Source organism: Babylonia areolata, chromosome 20, assembly GCF_041734735.1.
Source record: "Babylonia areolata isolate BAREFJ2019XMU chromosome 20, ASM4173473v1, whole genome shotgun sequence".
NCBI lineage: Eukaryota > Metazoa > Mollusca > Gastropoda > Neogastropoda > Buccinidae > Babylonia > Babylonia areolata.
The window spans coordinates 15620918-15648268 of record NC_134895.1 but is presented as its reverse complement, the minus strand read 5'-3'; the positions used below and the strand labels follow the sequence as shown (position 1 = coordinate 15648268).

Genomic DNA, 27351 nt, shown 5'->3' with positions numbered 1-27351 from the left:
GTTGGCGGGATTCCCTAAGCTCTGCGAAAGAACATTGTGATCCAGCTTCCCAGAATGGAGTTCAAAAGTACAGCGACACCACGGACAGCAAAGATACGACGGAGGGGACACGTCAAAGTAGGCGATACTGGTAGCTACAGTCATTGTGTTCAGATCTACAAATTTCCGCCGACCGATACCATCACTTTGGATGAGTTTGAGGAGCTAGCAGTGGAACGCCTAAAAGGTAGGTCCGTCTGCTACAGTGCGAACACTTGTTCAGGCCGCTATTCTCTTTGCACAAATTTTTACACAGTTACAGTGTTTTTACGGACTCGGCTAAGAGTTCAAAGCTTAAGTGTGACATTACCTTGTTCAGAATAGTTCATCAATTGTCAGTCGGAGTGTGTGATTTATTTATTTTTTTATTTTATTTATTTTTTTATTTTTTTTTAATATATATGGATTATATTATTATAATCCATATATTATATGGATTAGTTTTTCCTTACAACAAATACAAGCACAATACAGGAGCATTGCAGTATCTTGAGTATGGTTAAGTTTTCAGTTGTGGAATTAACATTGTGGTTTTGATTTCCAAATTCCAGTTGGAACTGGTACATTTTCATTTTCACTCATTTCAGGCATTATAATATACAAAACCTTAACATCCCAAAGCCAGCCACATTTTAAAGTCATGCTTTTTGTTCTGCAGTGTGAGGAAATTGTTCAAAACAGGCTATTGACAGAGCATTGTGTATTGATTATCAACTTTTTAACAGTATGTGTAATTATATAAATTTCAATACCACAAAATGATTCATAATGGATTTTTTTCAAGTGTTGAAGGCAGTAGAGACAGCTGGAGTACGCTATGCCAAAGGGTCAGAGAATTACAACAAACTGCTGGAAAGAGAAATAAGAGAAACCAAACTGAAGAATTCAGTTTTTGAGGTAAGTACGTTTTCTCTTGATTTATCAGTTAGAATGAACACGGTATGCTTAGGAACCCCAGTATGCATAGGATCCCAACTGCTCAAACCAAAACATATGGCCAACACAGTTTTTCATTCCAAACCCCCTTTCTTTGAAATCAACTTCCTCAGCCTCTCCATTACTCATCTTCACTGCTATCTTTCAAATCCAGTCTGAAGACCCACCTTTCCCTCCTCCTGATTAATTCTCAACAGCTCACCCCTTTCCAGTATGATTCTATGAACTAAAATGACTAGTATTAGTGACTAACTGAGTGAGTTTTGATAGTTTCATAATTTGTTGGTAGTATTTTTGATTGTGTGCTATTTACAATTGTGTTCTATGACTTGTGTGTATGTGTGCTTGTGTGGGAATGGAGGGGTGGGGGGGGGGTAATTTTTATGTTTGGTATCTTGTGTTCAATTTTTCCATTTTGATATTTATATTTTATATATATATGTGTTCTATTTGTAAAGGCCTATGGCTTATTTTCAAAATTAGGCGTAAATGCTCATAATAATGATATTGGTATACTAAGTACAGCCTACAGCCGTACAGGTTAGTTTATAGCTTTATAAATTGTATGCATTGATCTGTGACTACCATTGTTCCTAATAAACAGTGCTTTGTCAGGAGAATTATAAGTTGTAAAACAGGATTTAACAGCAATATACAATTTACAGCTAAGTGATAAGTCATATGAGTTTGGAAATATTAATAATAAACATGAATTTACCTGATGGACCCAGTTATTACCTGAGTTTTTTTAAGTTGAAATGCTGCTGATTTATTTGCATTATAAAATTTTGATTTATGTATTAGGTTTTTATCCTTTTATTTTATTACTTTTTTTTTTTTTTTTTTTTTTTTTTTTTTTGGTTCTTTGTTATAATCATTGCAGTCACATGGTATCAGCATTCCATTTGCTGTGTGGTTACTTTTTGCAAAATTCCACAAGTACACACCTATCCCACTTTCATTGTTTGTGTGTATATTATATATATGTATATATATAATTCACAATTTTTGTGAAATGTTTGTCCAGTGTGTGCGTGTGTCATGTGTGTGCTACTGCTAGTCTGCACATATAGTGATATATATACATGTGAGTGTGTATGTTAACAGAAAGGATCTCTTGATGACTCCTTGAAGCAGCAGAATCGTTGGAAGGATCATGTCTCTCACTTCATTCTTCGTCTTGCATACTGCCGATCGTAAGTTCAATACAGTGTGTGTGTGTGTGTACACACACACACACATATATATATATATATATATATATATATATATATATATATATATATATATGTGTGTGTGTGTGTGTGTGTGTACATATATATATATATATATATATATATAAAATATAATAGTACTTCCCCTCTTATTATTGTTTTCCCCTCTTATTATTGGTTTTTCTCTAATAAGCTACCCATCATTGTTTCAGTTTACTAGTAATGTTCAAAACTTCAAATATGAATCTTGTCCTACTTGATTTCAGTTCACTTGCTCAAGGGGTGGGGACAAATCCATACGCTACACCACACCTCTTTAGCAGATGCCTGACCAGCAGTCTAAGCTAACACGCTTGGTCAGACCTTGAGAAAAAAGAAGAAAAGAGTAAGAAATTAATAGAATAACATAAATAAATGCTATAAATATAAAATAGAAATAAAATCAAATAAAAGTGAAAACAATAAAATGAATATTATGAATGATAAATAACACACACACACACACACACACACACACTACATATTGCAGATCCTACCATGCATGCAGATATGCAACAGTATGCAGTCTCTCTTGTGTTATCTCGAAAATACTAATAATACACTGTCACAAAGTAATGTAGTCCACTGAAAATATTTTGTCTTGAACAAGTACCTGCCATAGCCAGAAGTCTTGTTCTCATAAAAGGTAGGCGTGATAGCAGAGAGAGGGGAGCATAGCGTTTTTTGTCTTGCGGGTGTCAGAGATCCAGGGTTTAAACCCAGGCAACACAGGACACATTCAGGTTGGAGATTTTTCCTCTCTCTGAGGTCAGCGTAATTGTGCATACTTGCTGGTAAAGTAGTGCCTCCACCCCTTTTCTGTTATATAGTTTGGATGTAGATCATTTTCACATGTTAAAGATCCAGTGAGTATGACTTTTATTCACACATTTGTGATGTTTGTTTTTTTTCTTCTTCTTTTTTTTCTTTTCTAATAAGCACAAACATAACCCTACAGCACAGGATCTGTCTGTCCACTTAAGTTTTAAAGGATGATGGGAGGAAAGAGATGCTTGATCATGAAATTATATTTATAAATACAGTCCAGTAAAAACCAAGACTTTACTAGTTTATAGTCACATGATGGGAGTTATACTTATAGCCAGGAATACAGAGGTATGTTCAGCACACACAAGTGTGGTGCTCATTTATCTGTGGACTAGAATGAAGGGATTTAACTCTTTGCAGACAATGGAATGGATGAGCATTCCCACATGAAGCGTACTAGGATTCAGATGAAAGAATGGAATAGCATATATTCCAGAATTATGAATCCATCACACACTGTTCACATGATTTGGTGATTATCCACGCAGAGTGAGTGTGCTATTCTTGACCACACCACAACCGAAAGGCATGGTTGGCCAGCCTGTCATGTGTAGCCCATCTGGTGCACCCGTTGGCAAAGTCACTGACCTGTCATTTGTTTCACGTGCTAGCATGTCAGCAAAATGGCGTCTAAAGCTAGTTTGTCTCGAAATATTGTGGAACAAATTAAGGCAGTGATGGCAACGTTTTAGGTCTCCAAAGTGTATGAATACTTATCTGTTATCAGGAGCTATTTTGTGCATCTGCAGGCATTTGTTCTGATAATTTTGTTCCCATTGACATGATCAATGTGAGGGTATGGCGATTTGGGGTGAAAAATTAGCCTTATATAATGGCAAAACTGTAGAAATAAGGTATGAGATTTTTTTTTGAGGCATTAACCCAACATGTTTTAACCAATTCAGAAAATTTCATTTTCTAACTCTGTACTTTGTATCTTTTGTGATTTTTTCCCCCTAACCTTTACAAATGGGGCGTCTGTGGGGAAAAGAAAGAAAACTTACCATCCCAAGTGAGTTAAAGTAAACGTAACAAGAGATGATATGATATTCACACTTCTCGCATGTTGTTTCAGCTTAAGTTAGACAAGTTGGAGATTGGTCTTTTATGTTGTCAGGTAGCAACATATTGGGTTAATCATAATTAAGTCAAAGGAATGAAACCATCACATGTCTGGCTGCATAAATTTGCACATTTTTTTAAATCAATTTATTTATGTTTTAAGGGATGGCAGTTGGTATTTTGATTTTTCATTTTAGCATTTTGATGCAGTTGTTCATTTCTGTTGTATCTTATTGATTTTAAGCTGTAAAATGAGTCCTGAAAACATTTTTTTGAAAATACATACTTTGAATATGTGATATATATTTGAAGGCATGCATATTTTGTCTTTACGCATTATAACTACAAATAGTACAATGTCAGAATATATATATATATGTGTAACATATATCTATCATTTTTTGGTTGTACTTTGTCTGTCTTTTTACATTTAGTGTGAAAAGTTGAATGGTTCCAAGGAGGTGTGAGTGTGCGGACTGATCTAAGGAGACTGCTACCACACATCTGCTGTAAAATGTAACCAGAAAACAAAGTACCAGATGCCTGACCTTCATGTTAAACCAGTTCACTGGTCAGGCTTTTTGTTTTAGTGTGAAAAGAGCAGGAATATTGACAGTGGTGGTACATTTGGTTGTGTTTTTGTTTTGTTTTGTTTTGTTTTTTGTTGTTGTTTTTCTTTTTTCTTTTTTTTTTCCTCAAGGTCTGACTAAGCACGTTGGGTTACGGCGCTGGTCAGGCATCTGCTTGGCAGATGTGGTGTAGCGTATATGGATTTGACCGAACGCAGTGACGCCTCCTTGAGCTACTGATACTGATACTGTGTTTTCACTTTCAGGGAAGACCTCAGACGCTGGTTCATTCAGCAAGAAGTTGACCTCTTCCGCTTCCGCTTTCAGCAGGAGAGTCCACAGAGCCGTGCTGAGTTCATGGTGCTGAACGACCTGAATTACCACCCTGTGAGAATCTGTCTCCTTGGTTTGAACTGTGTTTTATATATGTGTTGAACGACCTGAATTGCCACCCTGTGAGAAACTGTCTCCCTGGTTTGAACTGTGTTTTATATATGTGTTGAACGACCTGAATTACCACCCAGTGAGAATCTGTCTCCCTGGTTTGAACTGTGTTTTATATATGTGTTGAACGACCTGAATTGCCACCCTGTGAGAATCTGTCTCCTTGGTTTGAACTGTGTTTTATATGTGTTGAACGACCTGAATTGCCACCCTGTGAGAAACTTGTCTTCTTGACTTAAACAGTGTTTTACATATGTGTTGAATGACCTGAATTGTCACCCTGTGAGAAAGTGTCTCCTTGACTTAAACTGTGTTTTTTATGTGTTGAACGACCTGAATTACCACCCAGTGAGAATCTGTCTCCCTGGTTTGAACTGTGTTTTATATGTGTTGAACGACCTGAATTACCACCCTGTGAGAAACTGTCTCCTTGGTTTAAACTGTGTTTTACATATGTGTTGAACGACCTGAATTGCCACCCTGTGAGAAACTGTCTCCTTGGTTTGAACTGTGTTTTATTTGAAAATGAAATGGACAGGACGACAAGAAAGTCTTATTAATGTATGATAATGATTATTATTATCAAGTTATATTTGACTAAATGAAGTCTTGTTCCTTAACAGGCTCTGGTTATAGGATTCTAGATAGGTAAATGTAGGAATTCAGTACACTCAAACAACGGGCGCAATAGCCGAGTGGTTAAAGTGTTGGACTGTCAATCTGAGGGTCCCGGGTTCGAATCACGGTGACGGCGCCTGATGGGTGAAGGGTGGAGATTTTTACGATCTCCCAGTTCAACATATGTGCAGACCTGCTAGTGCCTGAACCCCCTTCGTGTGTATATGCAAGCAGAAGGTCAAATACGCATGTTAAAGATCCTGTAATCCATGTCAGCGTTCGTGGGTTATGGAAACAAAAACATACCCAGCATGCACACCCCCGAAAACGGAGTATGGCTGCCTACATGGCGGGGTAAAAACGGTCATACACGTAAAAGCCCACTCGTGTGCATACGAGTGAACGTGGGAGCTGCAGCCCACGAACAAAGAAGAAGAAGAAGTACACTCAAACCATGACCTTGCTTTTGGCTTCTGAAAAAAACGTTTAAAGTGAACTGTTTTCCCTCTCTTTTTTTTCTCATCCCACTATTTACCCAACTTATAAATGCTTGTGATGGTAGAAGTTTTAAGCTTATTCAAATGTTTAAATGCTGAGTATACACCATTCCCAAATATATTTTTGTTTGGGTGTTAATCTCTTTGATCTGGAAATTTTGACTTTCGTGTATATTCTAAACTCAGGATAGTTTTATTGCTAAAAAGTATAGGATATTATGCAGTTATTTTTCAGTTGTGTGTGGTTTTGTTTTGTTTTTTTGTTGTTGGGTTTTTTTTTCCCTTCTCTATATCTTTTTGTATATTTTTTTATTTTACTATATATTGCTCATTTAACTTCACTGTCATAGTACTTCTCTTTGCTTGTGAGCTGCAACTCCCATGTTCACTATTATTAAATGTACAAGTGATTTTTACCCTGCCATGAAGGCAGCCATACTCCATTTTCAGGGGTGTTGAAGTACTATTTTCCTGTGTTTGTTTTGTTGGCAGATAGACAAAGAGGAGCATCTGCAGTTCCGTCAGCAGTTGAACAGTGCCTGCAAGGATGAAACATACTACACTCCCTCTGTACAGTTCTACAAGGCAAGTGCTCAGCGGGCGAATGCTGCATGCCAGTCCGTGATATACATGTGTGTACATGTGCATGACTGAAGCTTGTCACAGGAAACAAAATGATGAGTGCTTAAAGGCAGCTGTCAGTTGGCTTTGCCCAGGTAGGCAGCCTGTTGTGCAAATGACCCCATGTTTGTAAGGTGCTTAGACCTTGGCGTATGACCACAGATAGAGGCGCTATATAAGTAAAGCTATTTAAGTGTCAATAATAGTAATGGAATAAAACAATGGTATAATTTTATATTCCCAGCCTAATACTCATTTATTTTTGTCTCATACTTCTGCAGGTTTATTTGGGGGAAGATTTGTGTGTGTGTGTGTGTGTGTGCACCTGATTTTAGCAGACTTGTCTTTGTTAAAAGAAACCTGTATTTTTAGATTGTTGTGATTCATTTTCTTTTTTATTAAAGAAGAATGTTTCAAAGTATTTGGAAAAGGGTAGAATTAAAAAAAAATAAACAAAAAAAGAGTATTTCTGTATGTTGCTTTACTGTTTTATAAGTAAAACTCCAGTAAATAATAGAAAACACATTAAATGTATTGCTACAGAGTATCTTGAATTTGGTAATAAGAAAAAAAAATCCATATAATTATGTTTCATCTTTGTGTGATTGAATGAGAGCTTACAATATGCCTGCGTACTTGTGTGTGCATATGTTGAGAGTGTTTTTGTGTGTTGGTCTTTGAACTGAAGACTGAAGATTTCATGGTGACAACATGCATGCATACTTATGTGTGTACATAATGTTGATGTATAAGTTGACAGTGTTATTGCGTGTCAGTCTTTTTGACTGAAGACTGTGAAGATATCATAGTTACAAGCATGCATGCATGCTTGTGTGTGTGGATGTTGATGTATGTTTTGACAGTGTTATTGTGTGTTAGTCTTGTTTTGTTTTTTTTAACTGAAGACTAAGATATAGTTACAACATGCACGCATGTGGATGTTGATGTGTGTCATTATTTGTTTTTATTTGTATTGCTTTTTATCACAACAGATTTCTCTGTGTGAAATTCGGGCTGCTCTCCCCAGGGAGAGCGCGTCGCTATACTACAGCGCCACCCTTTTTTTCTTTCTTTTTTTTTTTTCTTTTTTTTTTTCTCCTGCGTGCAATTTTATTTGTTTTTTCCTATCGAAGTGGATTTTTCTTCAGAATTTTGCCAGGAACAACCCTTTTGTTGCCGTGGGTTCTTTTACGTGCGCGAAGTGCATGCTGCACACGGGACCTCGGTTTATCGTCTCATCCGAATGACTAGCGCCCAGACCACCACTCAAGGTCTAGTGGAGGGGGAGAAAATATCGGCGGTTGAGCCGTGATTCAAACCAGCGCGCTCAGATTTTCTCGCTTCCTAGTCGGACGCGTTACCTCTAGGCCATCACTCTATATGTTGACAGTGTTATTATGTGTTAGTCTTGTTGTTGTTTTTTTAACTAGAGACTGTGACACATTTCATGGATGTGTTCCTCATGACACTCACCAGCACTGGCGTGACAGTTGGACAGTTTGTTCCTAATGGCGGCCATGACTTTGACGCTCATCAGGTGCCCTTCACGGAAGCTCTGGACTTGGTGCGAGGGCGCCGCGTCTTTCTGCATCATGGGAGTGCCTACGTGCCACAGGATGACCTGGTGTCCATTCTGCTGACCGTGTATCGGGTGCAGCTGTCATACAGTCTGTCAGTAAGTGGTCGTCCGCTCTGTGTGGTCTTTCTACAGCTTTCTCTCTCTCTCAGTGTCTCTGTCTCTGTCTCTCTCTCTCTCTCTCTCTCTCTCTCTCTCTCTCCAGTCTGTCAGGAAGTCAGTATCTGCTTTGTGTGCTGTTTCTTCCTCCCTCCCTCTTTCTCTCCCCCTCTCTCTCTCTCCCTCCCTCTTTCTCTCTCCCTCCCTCTCTCTCTCCAGTTTGTAAGGAAGTCAGTATCTGCTTTGTGTGCTGTTTCTTCCTCCCTCCCTCTCTCTCTCCCTCCCTCCCTCTCTCTCGCTCTCTCTCTCCCCCTCCCTCTCTCCCTCTCTCTCTCTCTCTCTCTCTCTCTCTCTCTCTCTCCAGTCTGTCAGGAAGTCAGTATCTGCTTTGTATGCTGTTTCTTCCTCCCTCCCTCCCTCTCTCTCTCTCTCTCTCTCTCTCTCTCTCTCTCTCTCTCTCTCTCTCTCCCGCTCCATCTCCCTCTCTCTCTCTCTCTGTCTCTCCAGTCTGTCAGGAAGTCAGTATCTGCTTTGTGTGCTGTTTCTTCCTCCCTCCCTCTCTCTCCCTCTCTCTCTCTCCCTCTCTCTCTCTCTACTGTTGGTCAGTAAGGTCTGTGTGCCCTCTCCAATCTCTCTCTCTCTCTTTGCCTCTGACTGTCTTGTCAACTAAAGTCACCTATGGTTGTGAAAGAGTTAATGTCCCATCACACATACTGGTGATTGTAGACATTTTGTTAAAAGTATTAATTTTCACATTTGAATGTTACCGTTTATTAAAAGTTGGGGTTGGGGAGGAGGGGGTGTGGGTGTGGCAGGGGGGTGTGGGGGGTTGGGGGGGAGGTTCAATGATGAGTTGGGGGAAACTGTGTTGAAGGAGTATGGAATCAAGATGAATATTTGAAATAAATAATAAATACTTTAAGTAAAATTAAAGGCATGGGTGGAATATGTCTGTTTGATAAAGATTTCTGTATTGAAATTTTGGTCTCTTTTTTTCTTTTCTTTTTTTTTAGACTTTTTTTTTTAATGCCTTTATTTTACTTTGTTTTGGTATCACAACATGCACTGCAGTTAAGGGATCCCTGCACTCGGGTTGCAAACTTTTCAGTTTTTCCAATCACTCCCACCCATGTGAAGGACTTTGTTCACAACAAATACATTCTTTAGTTTTATCCATTGTTCGCAGATGTGTCGATTGATCCATCGTTCACAAATTGTATTATATTCCTTTTTTTGGGGGGGGGGGGGGGGTCTCAAAATATTCCTCTGTGTGAAATTCGGGTTGTGTTATTTTTCTACATGATTTTGCCTTGGACAATCCTTTTGTTGCAGTGGGTTCTGTTAAATGCATTGTTTTTTTTTATCAAATGTTTATGGATGCATTGTTTTATCCATTGTTGATAGACATGTTGATGAATTTTGCCATGGACAGCCCTTTTGCTGCTATGAGTTCTATAGAGTGCTCTGTTTTTGTGGAATGCTCATGGATGCATCGTTTTATCCATTATTGACGGATCTGTTGTTTTATTTTTTTGACCGAATTTTTCCATGGACAACCCTTTAGCTGCTTTGGGTTCTGCTTCTATGAAGTGCATAGTTTTTATCGTGTGTTTATGGATGCTGTTGTTTTATTCATTTTTGACAGATGTGTTGGGGTTTTTTTTGACAGAATTTTTTCCATGGACAACCCTTTAGTTGGCATGGGTTCTGTCAAGAGCATAGTGTTTATGGATGCGTTGTTTTATCCATTGTTGACAACTGCATTTTATCCATTGGTGACAGATGTGATGTGTTGTTTTGTCCAATGTTGACACTAATAACAGATGCGTTGTGTTGTTTTACCCATTGTTGACAGACGTGTTGTTTTACCTGTTGTCCATTGTTGACAGATGCGTTGTTTTACCTGTTGTCCATTGTTGACAGACGTGTTGTTTTACCTGTTGTCCATTGTTGACAGATGCGTTGTTTTACCTGTTGTCCATTGTTGACAGATGTGTTGTTTTACCTGTTGTCCATTGTTGACAGACGTGTTGTTTTACCTGTTGTCCATTGTTGACAGACGTGTTGTTTTACCCATTGTCCATTGTTGACAGACACGTTGTTTTTCCTGTTGTCTATTGTTGACAGACGTGTTGTTTTACCTGTTGTCCATTGTTGACAGATGTGTTGTTTTACCCATTGTCCATTGTTGACAGATGCGTTGTTTTACCTGTTGTCCATTGTTGACAGATGCGTTGTTTTACCTGTTGTTCATTGTTGGCAGACGTGTTGTTTTACCTGTTGTCCATTGTTGACAGATGTGTTGTTTTACCTGTTGTCCATTGTTGACAGATGCGTTGTTTTACCTGTTGTCCATTGTTGACATCCATGTTGTTTTACCCATTGTCCATTGTTGACAGACGTGTTGTTTTACCTGTTGTCCATTGTTGACGAACCCATTGTTTTTTCCTGTTGTCCTTTCTTGACGAACCCATTGTTTTTTCCTTTCGTTCATTGTTGACGAACGCATTGTTTTACGCATGGCAGGTGACGGCCCGCAGGCTTCCACATCTAGAGGAGGACGGTCGCCTGCTGCCCATGCTGTGCAGTCTGAGCCGTCGCTATGTGGGTCAGGACTACGGCAACAAGAAACCCGTTGGGGAAATGACGGCCGACATGATTGACATGGTGAGTCACCACAGGACGAGGACAGGGGGTTGGGAGGGGGCTGGGGGGAGCAGTGGATGGAGGGAAGAAGTGGGGGGGGGGGGGCAGGAGGGGGGAGAAGAGAGGGGAATTCTGGGTTGGTTGTAGAGTCATGGAAGTCTTTGAAAATTGAGAGAATTCTGTCCAGGGCTGGAAAATTCTTGAAAAATGTTTATTACAAGGGAGGTAATTTTTGCAGTGGAGGCTTACATCTGCAGTCCAACTTACAATTTCTGTGCATGGGCAGACTAGTATTTTGGACAGGACGGGAATCCAGACCACTGCCAGAGTCTGCACCAGTGGGTCACAGTATAGTATGTAATTCAAAGTTATTTAAGGGGGAAAATTCTTTTTTTGATATAAACCTTTACCAGTATCATTCAACAAAGAACTTAATGCACTAAAAAAAAAAAAAATTAAAAAAATAAAAATAAAAATTCAGCAAATGAACAAACAAAAAATTGTTGGAAATTGAGCTTTGACACCAGGATATCCACCAATCTCTTTCATCAGTGATTTAGTTTGGCTTTGTATTTGGTATGGAAAAAATTCCAGTCTGGTCTGGAAAAGATATGGAACAAGTTTGGATTTTTTTTTTTTGGTCACATTTGTGGGAACCATGACACAAATCTGAATATTTTCACAGCCAGGGGGCAGGGAATATTGTTGCAGTCTATGGCCCAACTCTCGGTTTACATCACAGATTGACAAAAGCTTACAGGTAGGCCAACAGCAAAGTGAGAGCTGTGATGGGAAGTCATTTACACCTTAGCCTTTTGTGAAGGACTGTGACTCTGAAATTAGGAAGCAGGATTGCACTGGCTCTTAGTGCTGCAATCTTGGGGGCTAGTTGGCCTTTGGGAATCATCCCAACGCTGACTGTCCTAAAGTCCTCTTGGCCAAGGGAGTGGGGATGTAACTTGGGCAAGACATTCCCCCACTACAGTCAAATTCTAGCCCCAGATAGTCGGGACAGCAGTTGCCTCCTCTGCCGATCTGATGGTCATAGTCAGACACAACTGTCATATTTACATACACATTATCCTGAGTTCCAAAACAACAGAGATAGAAAACTGACAGATTGTCTGATTTTTTTTTTTTTTTTTTTTTTACCCGGACTTTCTTGGGTCGTTTTATTTTGTATATAAATCACACAATGCCAAAGTTATCAATAGCGTTTATGAAATAAATACGACTTTTCATTCACTGATTTTGGGTTTGTTACAATAATATGGAAGGAAAATGTTCAAGTCATACAATTAAGTGTACAAAACTTGGAATCAATGTTTTTCTTGGTTTGTTTTTTTTGTTTTGTTTTTTTCACCTTCATTCATACACAATTCTATGTCTGTCTGTTTCTTCATATATGGACAATCACATTGCAAAACTTTAGTGTTGGAAGATTGTTTGGTTTGTCTGGGGGGTGGGGGAGGGGTTGGGGGGTTCATGCTCTGGTGTGCTTTCTGTCTGATATATCGTGTATAGTAGGTTAAGCCCAGCATGTTTGAAGATTTGGAGAGTGGACATGTTTGTTTCTATCCCATCTTGCAACATTGGTCATTTTAAAACATTCATATTAACAGAAAGCCTAGATCATAAACTACTCTTTTTTTTTGCAAATATATGTTTGAACTTGGTCAGAAGGGATGGCACTATAGTTTCTGTCCTTTAAGCGCTTGAAACGTTGATTCAAACGTATCATGGGTTAAATGTAAAGGTTTGCTCTTTCCATAGATTCAAAATATACTGTAACTGAACTTACTCACCGACCCTAGAAAAATTACACAACTGGCAAAATATGCACATCAACAGTGACTTCTCAGCGTGCATAAATCATCCTGCATGCACTGTCCGTATCTGGGTGATATTTATTTGTTCAACAGATAAATATCTTATGGATGGAAAACTCATGGATTTTTTTTTTTTTTTTTTTTTTTTTTTTTTAAAGAAAGGAGGTGTGATGTATATAGACGAAAAATAGGTCTTCATAAGTAAGCTCAAGATATCATCCTGAAACTGCTAGGGATTCAGAAATTCTTCAAGAAAGGAAAGATGTCCTGCATTACATAAGACAAAAGCAGTGTTCAGAATTCTTTCTACAAGACACACACTTCACTTAGAAAATGGAGAGACAGTTCAGGGCAGAATGGGGTTCTGAATGATTCTTTGCGTCCAATAGCTAGATTATAGGGGTCACTAACTTGTTCAAGAATAGCTTTGAGTTTCAAATACAAAAAACAATCGTAGACCCCTCTGAGTTTTTAAATGTTTCTGTTCTTAAAACTGTTTGATAATGGAAATTATTGTGGTCAGTGCATATGGACCAGAGACGACGCTGTATTAAAACAAAAATATTCAGAGAGAGATTGAAGAGCGCATTGATCCTAATAATGTACCATTAGAAGGCAGTTATATTTTGGTAATGATTCCTAAAGTTTAGACTTTTTTTGATTATAAGCATGGAGGAATGTTTTTAAAATGTACTGTCACACACACCAGTGTTAATTTTTAGCATGTGCACAATAAGGGAGCACATGTAGTTACGAGCATGTGAACAGTATGGGAGCACGAGCATGCGAACAGTATTTCATGTGGAAGCGCATGTAATGATGAGCATGTGAACAGTATTATACGGGAGCACAAGAAACAGTTACTAAACAAATTGTGGGACCTATCTGTGTGTGTGTGTGTGGGCAGCTGTCGAAGAAGTCGTTCCCACTGTGCATGCAGCAGCTGCACAGCGCGTTCCGCACGAACCACCACCTGCGCCACGGGGGTCGGCAGCAGTTCGGGCTGTTCCTGAAGGGCATCGGTCTGTCACTGGAGGAGGCCATCAAGTTCTGGCGCACCGAGTTCACCAAGATCATCGACGCCGATCAGGTGGGTTACTATGATGATAATATGGGTGGTGCTGTAGTATAGCGAACTGCTCTCCCTGGGGAGAGCAGCCCGAATTTCACACAGAGAAATCTGTTGTGAAAAGAAATTAAGAAAAAAAGAAATACAAGAAGAAATACAATATATTGTACTTATAGGCGCAGACTCCCCCTATAATGGGTTCTAAGCACCTCGCATGAGACAGTGCACATACAATAGTGCATTAAACCACACAAGAGCACATGAGGACAGAGATGTGGAAAAACAAAATCTGTATACACCAATACAATACTACAAGTTGCAGATAGGAATAATCACAGGAAAAAGGCACAAAATACACACACACACACACACACACACACACACACACACACACACACACACACACACACACACACACACACACACAGTGCAGTGCAATACAGTACAGTACAGTACAGTACAGTACAACAGAATGCAACACAAGACAGTACAATGAAAATCAATTCAGTACAGCACAATACAAAGCATCTGTGTTCATTCAACTGGAAATTAATTCTGCTTCCACAGGCTTGTCACTCACCACACTTCGTATCAGTCCACATCCGAGTCCAACGCACACAAAACATGAGAAAGGGTTCGACCAAAACTTGAAAAAAGCAACATGTGCGAAGCTAAATATTTACACACAAGCAAGTATTACAACACAGCGGCTTCATTTACCACACACCCCAAAACACCCCTTCCAACACACACAAAGTCAGATCGCTCTGGTGTGTGCATGTAACATTGATGTAATGTGTTACGTAAACAATAGTGTTTTTGTAAAGCACCTAGGTGCTGTAGTATAGCGAAATGCTCTCCCTGGGGAGAGCAGCCCGAATTTCACACAGAGAAATCTGTTGTGAAAAAAAAAAAAAAAGAAATACAAGAAGAAATACAGTATATTGTACTTATAGGCGCAAACTCCCCCTATGATGGGTTCTAAGCACCTCGCATGAGACAGTGCACATACAATAGTGCATTAAACCACACATGAGGACAGAGATGTGGAAAAACAAAATCTGCATACACCAATACAATACTACAAGTTGCAGATAGGAATAATCACAGGAAAAAGGCACAAAATACACACACACACACACACACACACACACACACACACAGTGCAGTGCAGTGCAATACAACACAGTACAGTACAGTACAACAGAATGCAACACAAGACAGTACAATGAAAATCAATTCAGTACAGCACAATACACTGCATCTGTGTTCATTCAACTGGAAATTAATTCTGCTTCCACAGGCTTGTCACTCACCACACTTCGTACCAGTCCACATCCGAGTCCAACGCACACAAAACATGAGAAAGGGTTCGACCAAAACTTGAAAAAAGCAACATGTGCGAAGCTAAATATTTACACACAAGCAAGTATTACAACACAGCGGCTTCATTTACCACACCCCCCAAAACACCCCTTCCAACACACACAAAGTCAGATCGCTCTGGTGTGTGCATGTAACATTGATGTAATGTGTTACGTAAACAAAAGTGTGTTTTTTTAAAGCACCTAGGGCAGATTTCTGGATAGTGTTCTATACAAGTAGAATAGAATATGTCTTTATTACCAAGTGTACCAGGGTCACAAGGAATATTGGGGGGGATAGTACATAACATACACAAACACAGATACAGTAGAAATTAGGATACGTACAAGTGCTTATCAATACAAAAACTTGTGCATACTGACACATGCACGCACTGCACACACACACACACATGCACACACACACACACACTCTCTCTCTTGCTCTCTCTCTCTGTCAAATTATTATTATTATTACAGATAATCAGAATTAAATATTTTGCTTAGAATTCTTCTCCAGAGGCTTTGTCATTGTTTTATGGATTTCAGGATCTTTAACATGCATATTTTTTTTTATTTGATCTTCTGCTTGCGTATACACACAGGGATTCAGACACTAGCAGCTTTGCACATATATTGACCATGGAGAGGGGGAAAATCTCCACTCTTAACCTACCAGTTGTGCTGAAAGCAGGGATCAAAACTTAATCCAGCGCTCTATCCATTCCGCCACCTCACCCAGCAAGATGGTATTGTTCTCAGGGAAGAGATGCTTGAAAGTAACACTTAACAGGACAGACACAACAATTGAGTAGATTATTGAAAAAAAAAAAAAAAGCGTGGGACTTTCAGTCTGAGGGTCCCAGGATGAGGTTCAAATCCTTGTCACGGCACCAGGTGGGGCAAAGAGGGGAGATTTTTTTCCAATCGCCCAGGTTAACACAGATTTGCAGACCTGCTAGTGCCTGAACCTATCCCCCCCCCCCACACAGAAAATAGAGTGTGACTGCTAACATGGCGGGGGTAAAAATGGTCATACACGTTTAAGCCCACTCGTGTATACGAGTAAATGTGGGAGTGACAGCCCACAAGAAGAAATGCTTTTACTCTCTCAGGACGAATAGTTCTCTCCCTTGCTTTTCCATTTCAGACAACCCATTTGTTAGGGTTAGGAAAAAAAATCACTCCTCACGTTGTGTGAACGCCCACCCCCTCTACTCTCAGAAGCTGAATCACAGTCAGTATCTACTTGCCAGTAGCTTTCTTCACTGCAGATACTTTATTCAATGTCTTCATCATCCTCATTGATGTTGAAACTTTCAGTTTGAAGCATTTCAATCACTTCAGCAGTGGTAAAAGCCACTGTTGTGATCTAGTTTGCTTCAAAAATTTCCATTTGTATCGCCTGCGATGCCATTTTCAATACATATGCAGATTAGCTTGCATGTGGGGTCCTGAACTCGCTGGCTGGCTGTGGAGTGTGTTGTTACAGAATCTCATGATTGAAGAAACTTTCCATTCAACCTTTGACACACTCACAATGCCTGGTGTAGCTGTGATTGTTATGCTACCTCATGAGGAAAATGTGGGGGAAAAAAAAAATTTCTCGAAACCGCTATAGCGTTCCATCATCCGGAATGCTATCTTACGTCAGGAACGCTATAGCGTTCCATCATCCGAAATGCTACCTTACGTCAGGAACGCTATAGCGTTCCATCGTCCGGAATGCTACCTTACGTCAGGAACACTATAGCGTTCCATCGTCCAAAATGCTACCTTACGTCAGGAACGCTGTAGCGTTCCATCGTCCGAAATGCTACCTTACGTCAGGAACGCTATAGCGTTCCATCGTCAGGAATGCTACCTTACGTCAGGAACGCTATAGCGTTCCATCGTCCAGAGTGAGTTAACAGTTTGCTGACCTTCATTCATAGCGTGTCCTTTTCACTCCCCCTCACGGCCTTGTGTTGGTTTTGCAGGTTTTTCAAGTTTCAGTTTTTTGTTTCTCAAGGAGGCATCACTGCATTCAGACAAATCAGTATACACTACGCTACATCTGCAAGGCAGATGCCTGACCAGCAGCATAACCCATCGCTCTTAGGTCTGAGTGCATACATATGTTGTTGTTTTTTTTTACATGTCAGAAGGGATTTTTTGTACAGAAATTTTACCAGAGGATAGCCCTTTAGTCACTGTGGGTTCTTTTTCTGTGCGCCAAATGCATGCCGCTCATCGGACCTCTGTTTATCATCTCATCCAAATGACAAGACACTCAGTTTGATTTCCTGGTCAAACTTTGGAGAAAGGGTGAGACGAGGATTTGAAACTCAGACCCTCACAGACGCCGTATTGGCAGATCAAACATCTTGACTCACTGAGCCCTGCGCCCGAGCATTGCTCCGACGTCAAAATTTGTCTCATTGAACCTGTTTTCACATTCCTGCATGTGCATAAACCGCAAAGAAAAAAAAAAGGAACTAGCTTCTGCCTGCACGGGCACAATAGCCAAGTGGTTAAAGTGTTGGACTTTCAATCTGAGGGTCTTGGGTTCGAATCATGGTGATGGCGCCTGGTGGGTGAAGGGTGGAGATTTTTGTGATCTCTCAGATCAACATATGTGCAGACCTGCTAGTGCCTGAACCCCCTTCGTGTGTATATGCAAGCAGAAGATTCAGATACGCATGTTAAAGATCCTGTAATCCATGTCAGCGTTCGGTGGGTTATGGAAACAAGAACATACCCAGCATGCACACACCCGAAAGCGGAGTATGGCTGCCTACATGGCGGGGTAAAAATGGTCATACACGTAAAAACCCACTCGTGTGCACAAATGCAGAAGAAGAACTTCTACCTCAGTATTTCTGGATGTATCCACGTGTAACCTGAAGAAAAAACAGTAAATTTTCTGCGGTTTTTTTTTCCACATCAGTATGGCTGGGACTGTAAACTCCCTGTTGTGCCAAATTCTGTGCAGTTTGACAAGAAGTATCTGTACAACATCCGGCACAACTACGGCAAGGAGGGCAAAAAGACAGACTACACGCCCTACAGCTGTATGAAGATCATCACCTCCAACGCCCCAGCAACTGGCGATTTTCACGGTGAGTGGACATGTCGGTTCTTGGGGGCTGGGCTTTCCCACATCACTTTTTTTTTCTTTCTTTTTTTTTTCTCACTTCTTTCATTGCTTTATTTTAGCATCTCAGAGAGTTATGTTTTCATGAAAGAAAAGGTACACACTCAAGGCCTAGTACCAGTTTATTGTCCATACTCAGGTACAGGAATTCGTTGTTGGACATATGCACACATACAATACAAAGTGTAACCGAGATCAAGTTGAGGAAGTTACAAGTTGAACAAGTGTAAAACAAACATCTCAAGACACTTACAGCAGCCACTAATTAATCACAATAACAATAGCTTTAAAAAAAAAAAAAATTTTAAGAATTTAAGTAGAAAGCAAACATTACAAGACTTAACAGCAGCTAGTAATTAAGCACAAAAACATTGGTGAGAAAACAAAACAAGAAAAATAATGATAATGATGACAATAACCGCAGTAAAAATAAGAAGAGAAAAACACACATTTCACTGTACAGTGACAATATAGGAAAAACAAGGACAAAAACAAAAACTAACAGGTAACAACAATAACAGTAGATGTGTCAAGCAGTCGACAATATTGAGAATGTTTCATGATAAATAAATAATTCTTTTTATTTCAAAAAATTTTTTTGCTGCCCCATCATCTGCACCGTTTCAGTGGCATTTCTCCCACACCGCTCATTTAGATTCCCCCTACACAGCCACACCCGGGTTCATCCGTCGCAGTTCCACCGTCGGCAGTCCGTAGGGATCCATCGATTGGTCGCCAGGAGGCCACACAACAGAGGAGACCCTGCACTACTGCTGAGTCACTTCAGTGGTGTTCAGTGGTGCCTGTTCTGATTTGATGTACTTTGGATACCACCTACTAAGCCCCTTACTAACAACAATAATGGCTTAGTCACAGAGTCAGACTGAGTGAGCGTCCCTCCCAGAGTGGAGACCGCCACCACGTCCCTCAAACGACAGCCCCCGATGAATCTGCCGACACTGAAGACACTGACAGGACTCACCCCAAGCACAGAAGTGGAGGGGTATCGAAACTGAGGTCAGCATGAGAGCAGGGCATGAAAGGCCACAGACATGGGACTGTTTTTGTTTCATATTGATGATGATGATGAAGGAGGAGGAGGATGACGATGACAGTGTTGCTATGGAGGTCCATTTTGGTTTGGGACTGTATGGCAAGGCTGCACTCTATGCTTCCTGTCATAATGATATCCCGGCGTTAACCAAGCCCGAGAGATACAGACATTGCAGTGTTGGTCAGGTAATTAGAGCAACACACCCAAAGACGCATCCTTGAAGTGGATGACACTCAACTGTGTGGTTCTAGTCTCCCCATTTAAGCCCACAGTGCACTCAACTCTGGGTAGGAGCCAGCCACAGGCCGAAAAAAACCCACCTCCAGTGGGATTCGAACCCGCGTCCTCCCAGCTGTCAGTCCACGACACTAACCACTTCGCCACGGCGGCTGGTCCCAGATAACTTTTTGGTTCAACTGGGAACAAGAGAAAAATGAAAATATGAAGACAAATCAAAATTATAAGCAGGCTATCCGCACATAAAGCAGAAATTATAAGATAGCTATCTACACAAAAAGCAGAAAGTATGTCAGCTATCCACACAAAAAGCAGAAATGATCTCAGCTATCTACTGGGTTACGCTGCTGGTCAGGCATCTGCTTGGCAGATGTGGTGTAGCGTATATGGATTTGACCGAACGCAGTGACGCCTCCTTGAGCTACTGATACTGATACTCATAAAGCAGAAATTTAAAGCAAGGAATCGTGTTGTGTGGTTGGCCAGGTTGTCCTTTCAAGCACAGTGACCAAGACACACTGAAGCAGAAGCTGAAGTCACAAGGACTCAAGAAGGAAGACGTTGATCAGGTAAGTTCTCTTGCGCATTCTTAGAGTGGTCAGTGTTTTATTCAAGCAGTAACTTGGTGTGATAGCATTGTGCACAAAAACGGGGGGTATGTGTGTGTTTGCATATGCGCTAGCAAGTGGGCCGTATGTTTGTGTGTAGGGATGGGAGAAGGAGATAGGTAGAGGGAGAGCATGTTTGGGTGTGTCTTCCTGCTTGTGTTTTGTGTGCTTGCAAGGAGACTTCCTGTTTTTGTTAAGACATGATGAAGTCTAAATTATACACAGTTTTTCTTTAGCAGAAAATGAGCAGCTTTTGCAGGCACTTGTCTTGCACGTTTGGAAATCTGGTAATTTTCCGTTGCTGTTTTTCACATGCGTAAAGAATAAAAAAGAAAAAAAAAAGAGAGAGAAAATAAAAAAAGTTTAAATCTGAGTCAGCTTTTTTGTACGTACCCCAGAAAATGTGTCACAAACAACTACTTGTTACAGTTGGATCTGCTCGTACCTTTTGATGATTGGTTTCAGGTAAATCAGTTAATGTACAGGATATTTGTTGTGGCTTGCATTAGTGAAAGAATTTCAACATCAAGGGAAAATATAAAAATTTGGGTGTTTTGTTTTGTTTTTTCATTCCCTCAGCTTTGGTCAATTTGAAATCATGTAGATGTGTGAGGAAAAAACGAAGAAGAAAACAGTGTTTCCTATAACACGCTGGAGGGTGTCCTTTATGCATAAACATCTTAAATCTCCATACGAACGGCGAAAGAGACGACGTTAACAGCATTTCACCCCAATTACCATCATCAAAATATTGCAAGCGGAAGGCTCTTATACTGAAGAGGTGAATGTTGACAAAGAATACCACAATTCTGACGACGGAAGCTAAAGGTTGGGTCATTCAGACACCCACTGGACATCCGAGGGGTCTGTGTAGAGGAGAAGAGAGGACTGGCCGTACTGAGTGAGTTAAAGGACCCCCTGTCATCAGCACTGTACGTCCCTAGGACACACATGATTTTCCTGGCTAGTTTTCATTTCTCAGTTGATCTTCGAGGCTGCTGTATCTGCAGTAACACTATCACTGCAAGGCAGATGATACCAAGTATTTGGAGTTGCATTCCTTGTTTCTTGACACACATTGGTCAGCTATCAATCTTCCTGTTAACTCTTTCCATACGAACAGCGAAGGAGACGACGTTAACAGCGTTTCACCCCAATTACCATCATCAAAATATTGCAAGCAGAAGGCTCTTATACTGAAGACGTGAATGTGGACAAAGAATACCACAATTCTGACGACGGAAGCTAAAGGTTGGGTCATTCAGACACCCACTGGACATCCGAGGGGTCTGTGTAGAGGAGAAGAGAGGACTGGCCGTACTGAGTGAGTTAAAGTTGCGAAACTGGTGTCAAATTTTCTTTGTTAAAGTTGCTCACAGACCCCAAAACTCAAATGTATTTAAAGCGGCAGATGTTATTGAAAAACCGAGAGACGTAGATGGGAAGTGTGTGTGTGTGATTGCTGAAGTGGTTATTTTTTCTTTATCTGACATGGGGACTCTTAAGAATCCTGGAAGGGCCACTCAACAATTTACACAGAGGGCACCCAAACATTTTATCCTCATGGGAAACACTTGGAAATGAAGGAGAACACCCTCAACATGATTCATCTTGTCTACATGAGTTCACTGTCTGGGATAGAGAGGTGACCTGGTGGTAACATGTCTGCCCAGGAAGTGAGAGAATCTGATCGTGTGGGGTTGAATCCCACGCTCACCAGAATTTCCACACACACACACACACACACACACACATACACACACACACACACACCCCTCTGGTGGTCTGGAAGCTAGTTGTTCAGATGAGATGATGAACCATTGTCGCGCCCTGACCCTCCTGGGACGGGGCCTACCTTCTCACACAGAAGGAATCAGGAACTTGGGAAGTTGAATAAAGTTTTATTCCCCAACAAACAAGTGCAAATACAAACAAATGACAATAAAGAAAACCCCCAAACAAAAATATACTATTACAAACTATGGCATACAACACTCATGCAATCAAAGCACACACACACACACACACACACACACACACACACACACACACACACACACACACACACACACCCCTCCCCCACACACACATTCACATGTGGATCCCGAGTGATGACTGATTATGAAAGTCGAAGGTGGATGTTTTTTCTGCCCTCCCTCCGAAGCTGGAACATGAAGGAAAGAAGGGGAGGGGACAAACTGCGAATCTTGACCTCTCCCACCTACCCCTGACCGCAGACGGTGAGCGGCACTGTCGAAGGGGTTGGTGGAAGAGCTGGAAGGATGAAGTTCCACACTTGATGAAGTTGAACAATGACTGCGATGATGGACGATTTGAAGACGGGTGAAAGGGCGTCGTTGGGGAAGGGTCAAAAGGGTGTGGTTGGACCAGGAAACGGGAAACAATTTGGTGGGGCGAAAGGGAATAAATGGGCTGTAGTGTCCGCGCTCAACTCAGGGAACAGTTGCAGTCTGGCGAAGGGACGCTGCCTGCCAGTTTGCCGTCCCAGCGGACTCAGGTGGAAAAAAAACAAAACCAAGAACAGGAACAGGCATGGAACAACTTGTTCCCCTGGTGAACTTGGTTAGTCAGTAAACCCGACTTCAACACACACAGCTGTTACACAAAACTGGGCAACACATATTGCCACACCCAGAACATCCACATGGATGTTACTTTTGAGAGCTCTACCGTGGGTCTGTATACTGCAGTGTGGGGACACACTCTGCCTGGGAAGAGCAGCCCAATTTTGGTACAAAACAGTACAGTGCAATAGAATCTAATACAATACAATACAGTACAGTAAAACACAGCAGTATTAAACACAAAACAGTGCAATACAGTACAGCACAACACAGATTACAATACACTTCAGTACAATACAACACAGTACAATACAATTCACTTCACTACAATGCAGTATAATACAATAATGCATTCAGTACAGTGCAGCATAATGCAATAATACATTACAACACAGTACAATACAATACGTTTCAGTACAGTGCAGTATAATACAATAATACATTACAACACAGTACAATACAATACGTTTCAGTACAATTCAGTATAAAACAATAATACATTACAACACAGTACAATACAATACGTTTCAGTACAGTGCAGTATAATGCAATAATACATTACAACACAGTACAATACAATACGTTTCAGTACAGTGCAGTATAATACAATAATACAACACAGTACAATACAATACGTTTCAGTGCAGTGCAGTATAATACAATAATACATTACAACACAGTACAATACAATACGTTTTAGTACAGTGCAGTATAATACAATAATGCATTACAACACAGTACAATACAATACGTTTCAGTACAGTGCAGTATAATACAAAGACAGTACAATACAATACGTTTCAGTTCAGTGCAGTATAATACAGTAATACATTACAACACAGTACAATACAATACGTTTCAGTACAGTGCAGTATAATTACAATAATACATTACAACACAACACAACACAGTACACCTTTCCTGTGCAACGGCGGCAGGTGCTGCAGTACTCCAAGGGAGGCCACTACCAGGTGGCGTGCGCCAAGATGTTTGAGCTGATCCACGGGTCATTGACGGGCGGGGAGGAGGAGGTGGAGGTCAGTTTTCAACACCCCAACCAGTACTTTGAGGAGAGCTACAAACGGCTGCACAAAAACACAGGTAAGGGAGAAAAAAAAAAAAAAATGATAATGTAATAAGATAACATAAAGACACAGCCCCTTGGGTCTTCCTGTCATAACCCCCATGCAGTGTTGGGTGGGGGAGGGGGGTTGTTGTTGTTTTTAGTTGTATTCGGGATAGGAGAATACTTGTGTGTTTTGGGGGGTTTTTTTAGTTGTACTCAGAGAATAGCTGTGGTTTTTTTGTTGTCGTTGGTTTTTCATTTTTTGGTTGTTTTTGTTGTACTTGTGACAGAATAGTTTTCCGGTTTTTTTTGTGTGTGTTTTTTTTGTTTGTTTTTTTGGGGAGGGGGGGGGGGGGTTATAGTTGTACTGGGTACAGGATAACAGATGTGTTTTTTATTAGCTGTACTCAAGACAGGAGAATAGTTTTGTTATTATGAAAAAAAAATAGTAAAGAGTGGTAACTCTCTCCATATACAAGGTACACAACTTCAATGCTGACATGTATTACAGGATCTTTAACGTGCGTATTTGATTTTCTACTTGTGTATACACACAAAGAGGGGTTCAGGCACAAGCAGGCCTGCTCATATGTTGACCTGGGAGATAGTAAAAAAAAAAAAAAAAAAAAAATCTCCACCCTTTACCCACCCGGCGCCATTACCGAGATTCAAACCCGGGACCCTCAGATTGAAAGTCCATCACTTTAACCACATGGCTATTGTGCCTGTCGTTTAACTTCAAACTCACTCTTTGTTTTGTGTTTTCAGACAAGCCGAGCAGTGCCCCACAGACCCCCCGAGGGGTGAAGATTGTCCCAGCATCGTCCCAGAGCACCCCGAAGAACTCACAGTCGGGGTCATCTCAGGCAATGTCACAGGCCACACCTCCAGCCTCAGGCACCACCCAGTCAGACGTGTCGGCGTCCCAGGACGACGGGTTCAAGGACATGGACGATGACTTCGACCTTGACGAGGCCACGCTTCAGCAGATTGACGACGCTGCCCTGCAAGAGTCACAGAGCCAGTAGCCTGGAAGCTTGACCCTGGGGAGACTGGGAGTGGGTTGAGGGGGGGGAGGGGGACAGAGCTTTGTTGCTGTCTGTATTGTATTGTATCATATTACTCTTTTGTCCCAACACATACACATTTCTCTGTGTGAAATTCAGGCTGCTCTCCCCAGGGAGAGTAAGTTGCTAAACTGAGAACGCCACCCTTTGTTTTTTTTTCTGCCTGCAATTTTATTGTCTTCTTATCAAAGTGGATTTTTTCTACAGAATTTCGCCAGGGACAACCCTTTTGTTGCTGTGGGTTTTGTTTTTTTTATGTGCGCTAAGTGCATGCTGCGCACAGGAACTCGTTTTATCATCTCATCCGAATGACTAGTGTCCAGACCACCACTCAAGGTCTAGTGGAGGAGGAGAAAATACTGGCGACTGTGGGATAGTAGTAGAGTGTTGGAATGATGTGGTCAGTCTTCTGCTGCTGTGTACGTGGGCTGCAGCCATAGTGTTCCTTTGAATGTGCGAATGGGATCTTTTACATGCATGACTGTTTTGACCCACAGAGCTTTGTTGCTGGTAGTGGAGCGTTGGAATGTTGTCATTGGTCTTATCTTGCTGCTGTGTACATGGGCTGTGTAGCCATCATGACTTTTTTACATGCATGTGTGTTTCAACCCATGCCATGAAGGCAGCCATAGTCAGTTTTTTGGGGTGTGTGCATGCTAGGTATGTTCTTGTTTCTATAACCCACTGAACGTTATCATGGATTACTTGATCTTCAGCATGCGTCGTTTGCTCTTCTGTGTATGTGTACATGTGAAAGGGGTTCAGGCACTGGCAGGTCTTCAGATCTCTTGATTGGGGAGAGAGGAAAAATCTCCACCCTTGACCCTCCAGATGCCGTGCTGTGACCGGGATTTGAACCTAGTACCATAAGCTTGAAAGACTAAAATTTTAATCACTTGGTTGTTGTGGCTGTCCTGCAGGAGGATGTTCTGAGAGTTCTGTCAGAGATTTATACCTCCTCCTGATGGGTGCAGTGGTGGAATGGTAAAGAGTGCTGGATTCTCACCTGAGTTTCCTGAGTCGATTCCCAGTATTGGCGCACCTGGTGGGTTAAGGGCGGTGATTTTTCCAATCTCCAGGTGAACATGTGCAGACCTACTGGTGCTTGAACCTCCTTCGTGTGTATACGCACACAGATCAAATAGGCATGTTAAAGATCCTGTAATGCACATCAATGGATTATGGAAACAAGAACATACCCTGTAAGCACATCCCTGAAAATGGAATATAACTGCCTGCATGATAGGGAAAAACGAAAACAAAAGTAATGTGGTCTTATGTGTAAAAGCCAACTCATGCCTGTGGGTGAACGTTGGAGTTGCAGCCCACGAATGCAAAAGAAAAAATCTTTTCCCATTCTTGGCTCAGCAGGAGCTATCTTCATCATGTGTGCCTGTGCTGGTGCAGATGTGTTTGAGTGAGTATGTGTGTGTGCTCACAGGCGTGAATGTATCTTTACAGGATGCTCTTTATTTTTTCTGTCCTGTTCCCCCTCATTCTGTAACGTTTTGTTCTGCCTGTCTGTGCATTATGTTCTATCTTTAACTCACTCAGTACGGCCAGTCCTCTCTTCTCCTCTACACAGACCCATCGGATGTCCAGTGGGTGTCTGAATGACCCAACCTTTAGCTTCCGTTGTCAGAATTGTGGTATTCTTTGTCAACATTCACCTCTTCAGTATAAGAGCCTTCCTCTTGCAATATTTTGATGATGGTAATTGGGGTGAAACGCTGTTAACGTCGTCTCTTTCGCCGTTCGTATGGAGAGAGTTAACATCTCAAGTGGAGTGAGACACAATTTTTCTGGTGAGCACAAGCAATTGGCTGGCTGGAAGTTTGTCACAGATGTACCTGGATGTTGGTGTGCATCGGGCGCAATAGCCGAGTGGTTAAAGCGTTGGACTTTCAATCTGATAGTCCCGGGTTCGAGTCTCGGTGGCGCCTGGTGGGTAAAGGGTGGAGATTTTTCCGATCTCCCAGGTCAACATATGTGCAGACCTGCCAGTGCCTGAACCCCCTTCGTGTGTATACGCACGCAGAAGATCAAATACGTACGTTAAAGAACCTGTGATCCATGTCAGCGTTCGGTGGGTTATGGAAACAAGAACATACCCAGCATGCACACCCCCGAAAACGGACTATGACTGCC

At 41.2% G+C, this 27351-nt stretch overlaps 1 protein-coding gene across 1 annotated transcript; it reads left to right on the top strand.

Annotated features, from left to right (window-relative positions):
* LOC143294775 (DNA primase large subunit-like) lies at positions 1 to 27351 on the top strand. The gene is made up of 12 exons (XM_076606252.1): positions 1 to 226; positions 824 to 936; positions 2083 to 2171; positions 4954 to 5074; positions 6739 to 6831; positions 8405 to 8542; positions 11069 to 11209; positions 13925 to 14107; positions 18425 to 18551; positions 20364 to 20446; positions 24009 to 24171; positions 24905 to 27351. Exons 1-12 carry the CDS (start codon positions 55 to 57, stop codon positions 25162 to 25164), a joined length of 1683 nt encoding a protein of 560 aa, XP_076462367.1. The 5' UTR covers positions 1 to 54; the 3' UTR covers positions 25165 to 27351.

Bases quoted from the DNA above. Each gene is read 5' to 3' on its own strand.
- LOC143294775 (XM_076606252.1), top strand. From the start codon at position 55: ATGGAGTTCAAAAGTACAGCGACACCACGGACAGCAAAGATACGACGG. The intron at 2,172-4,953 runs GTAAGTTCAATA...TTTCACTTTCAG, and splicing joins CGTCTTGCATACTGCCGATC to GGAAGACCTCAGACGCTGGT. The intron at 6,832-8,404 runs GCAAGTGCTCAG...GACGCTCATCAG, and splicing joins CCTCTGTACAGTTCTACAAG to GTGCCCTTCACGGAAGCTCT.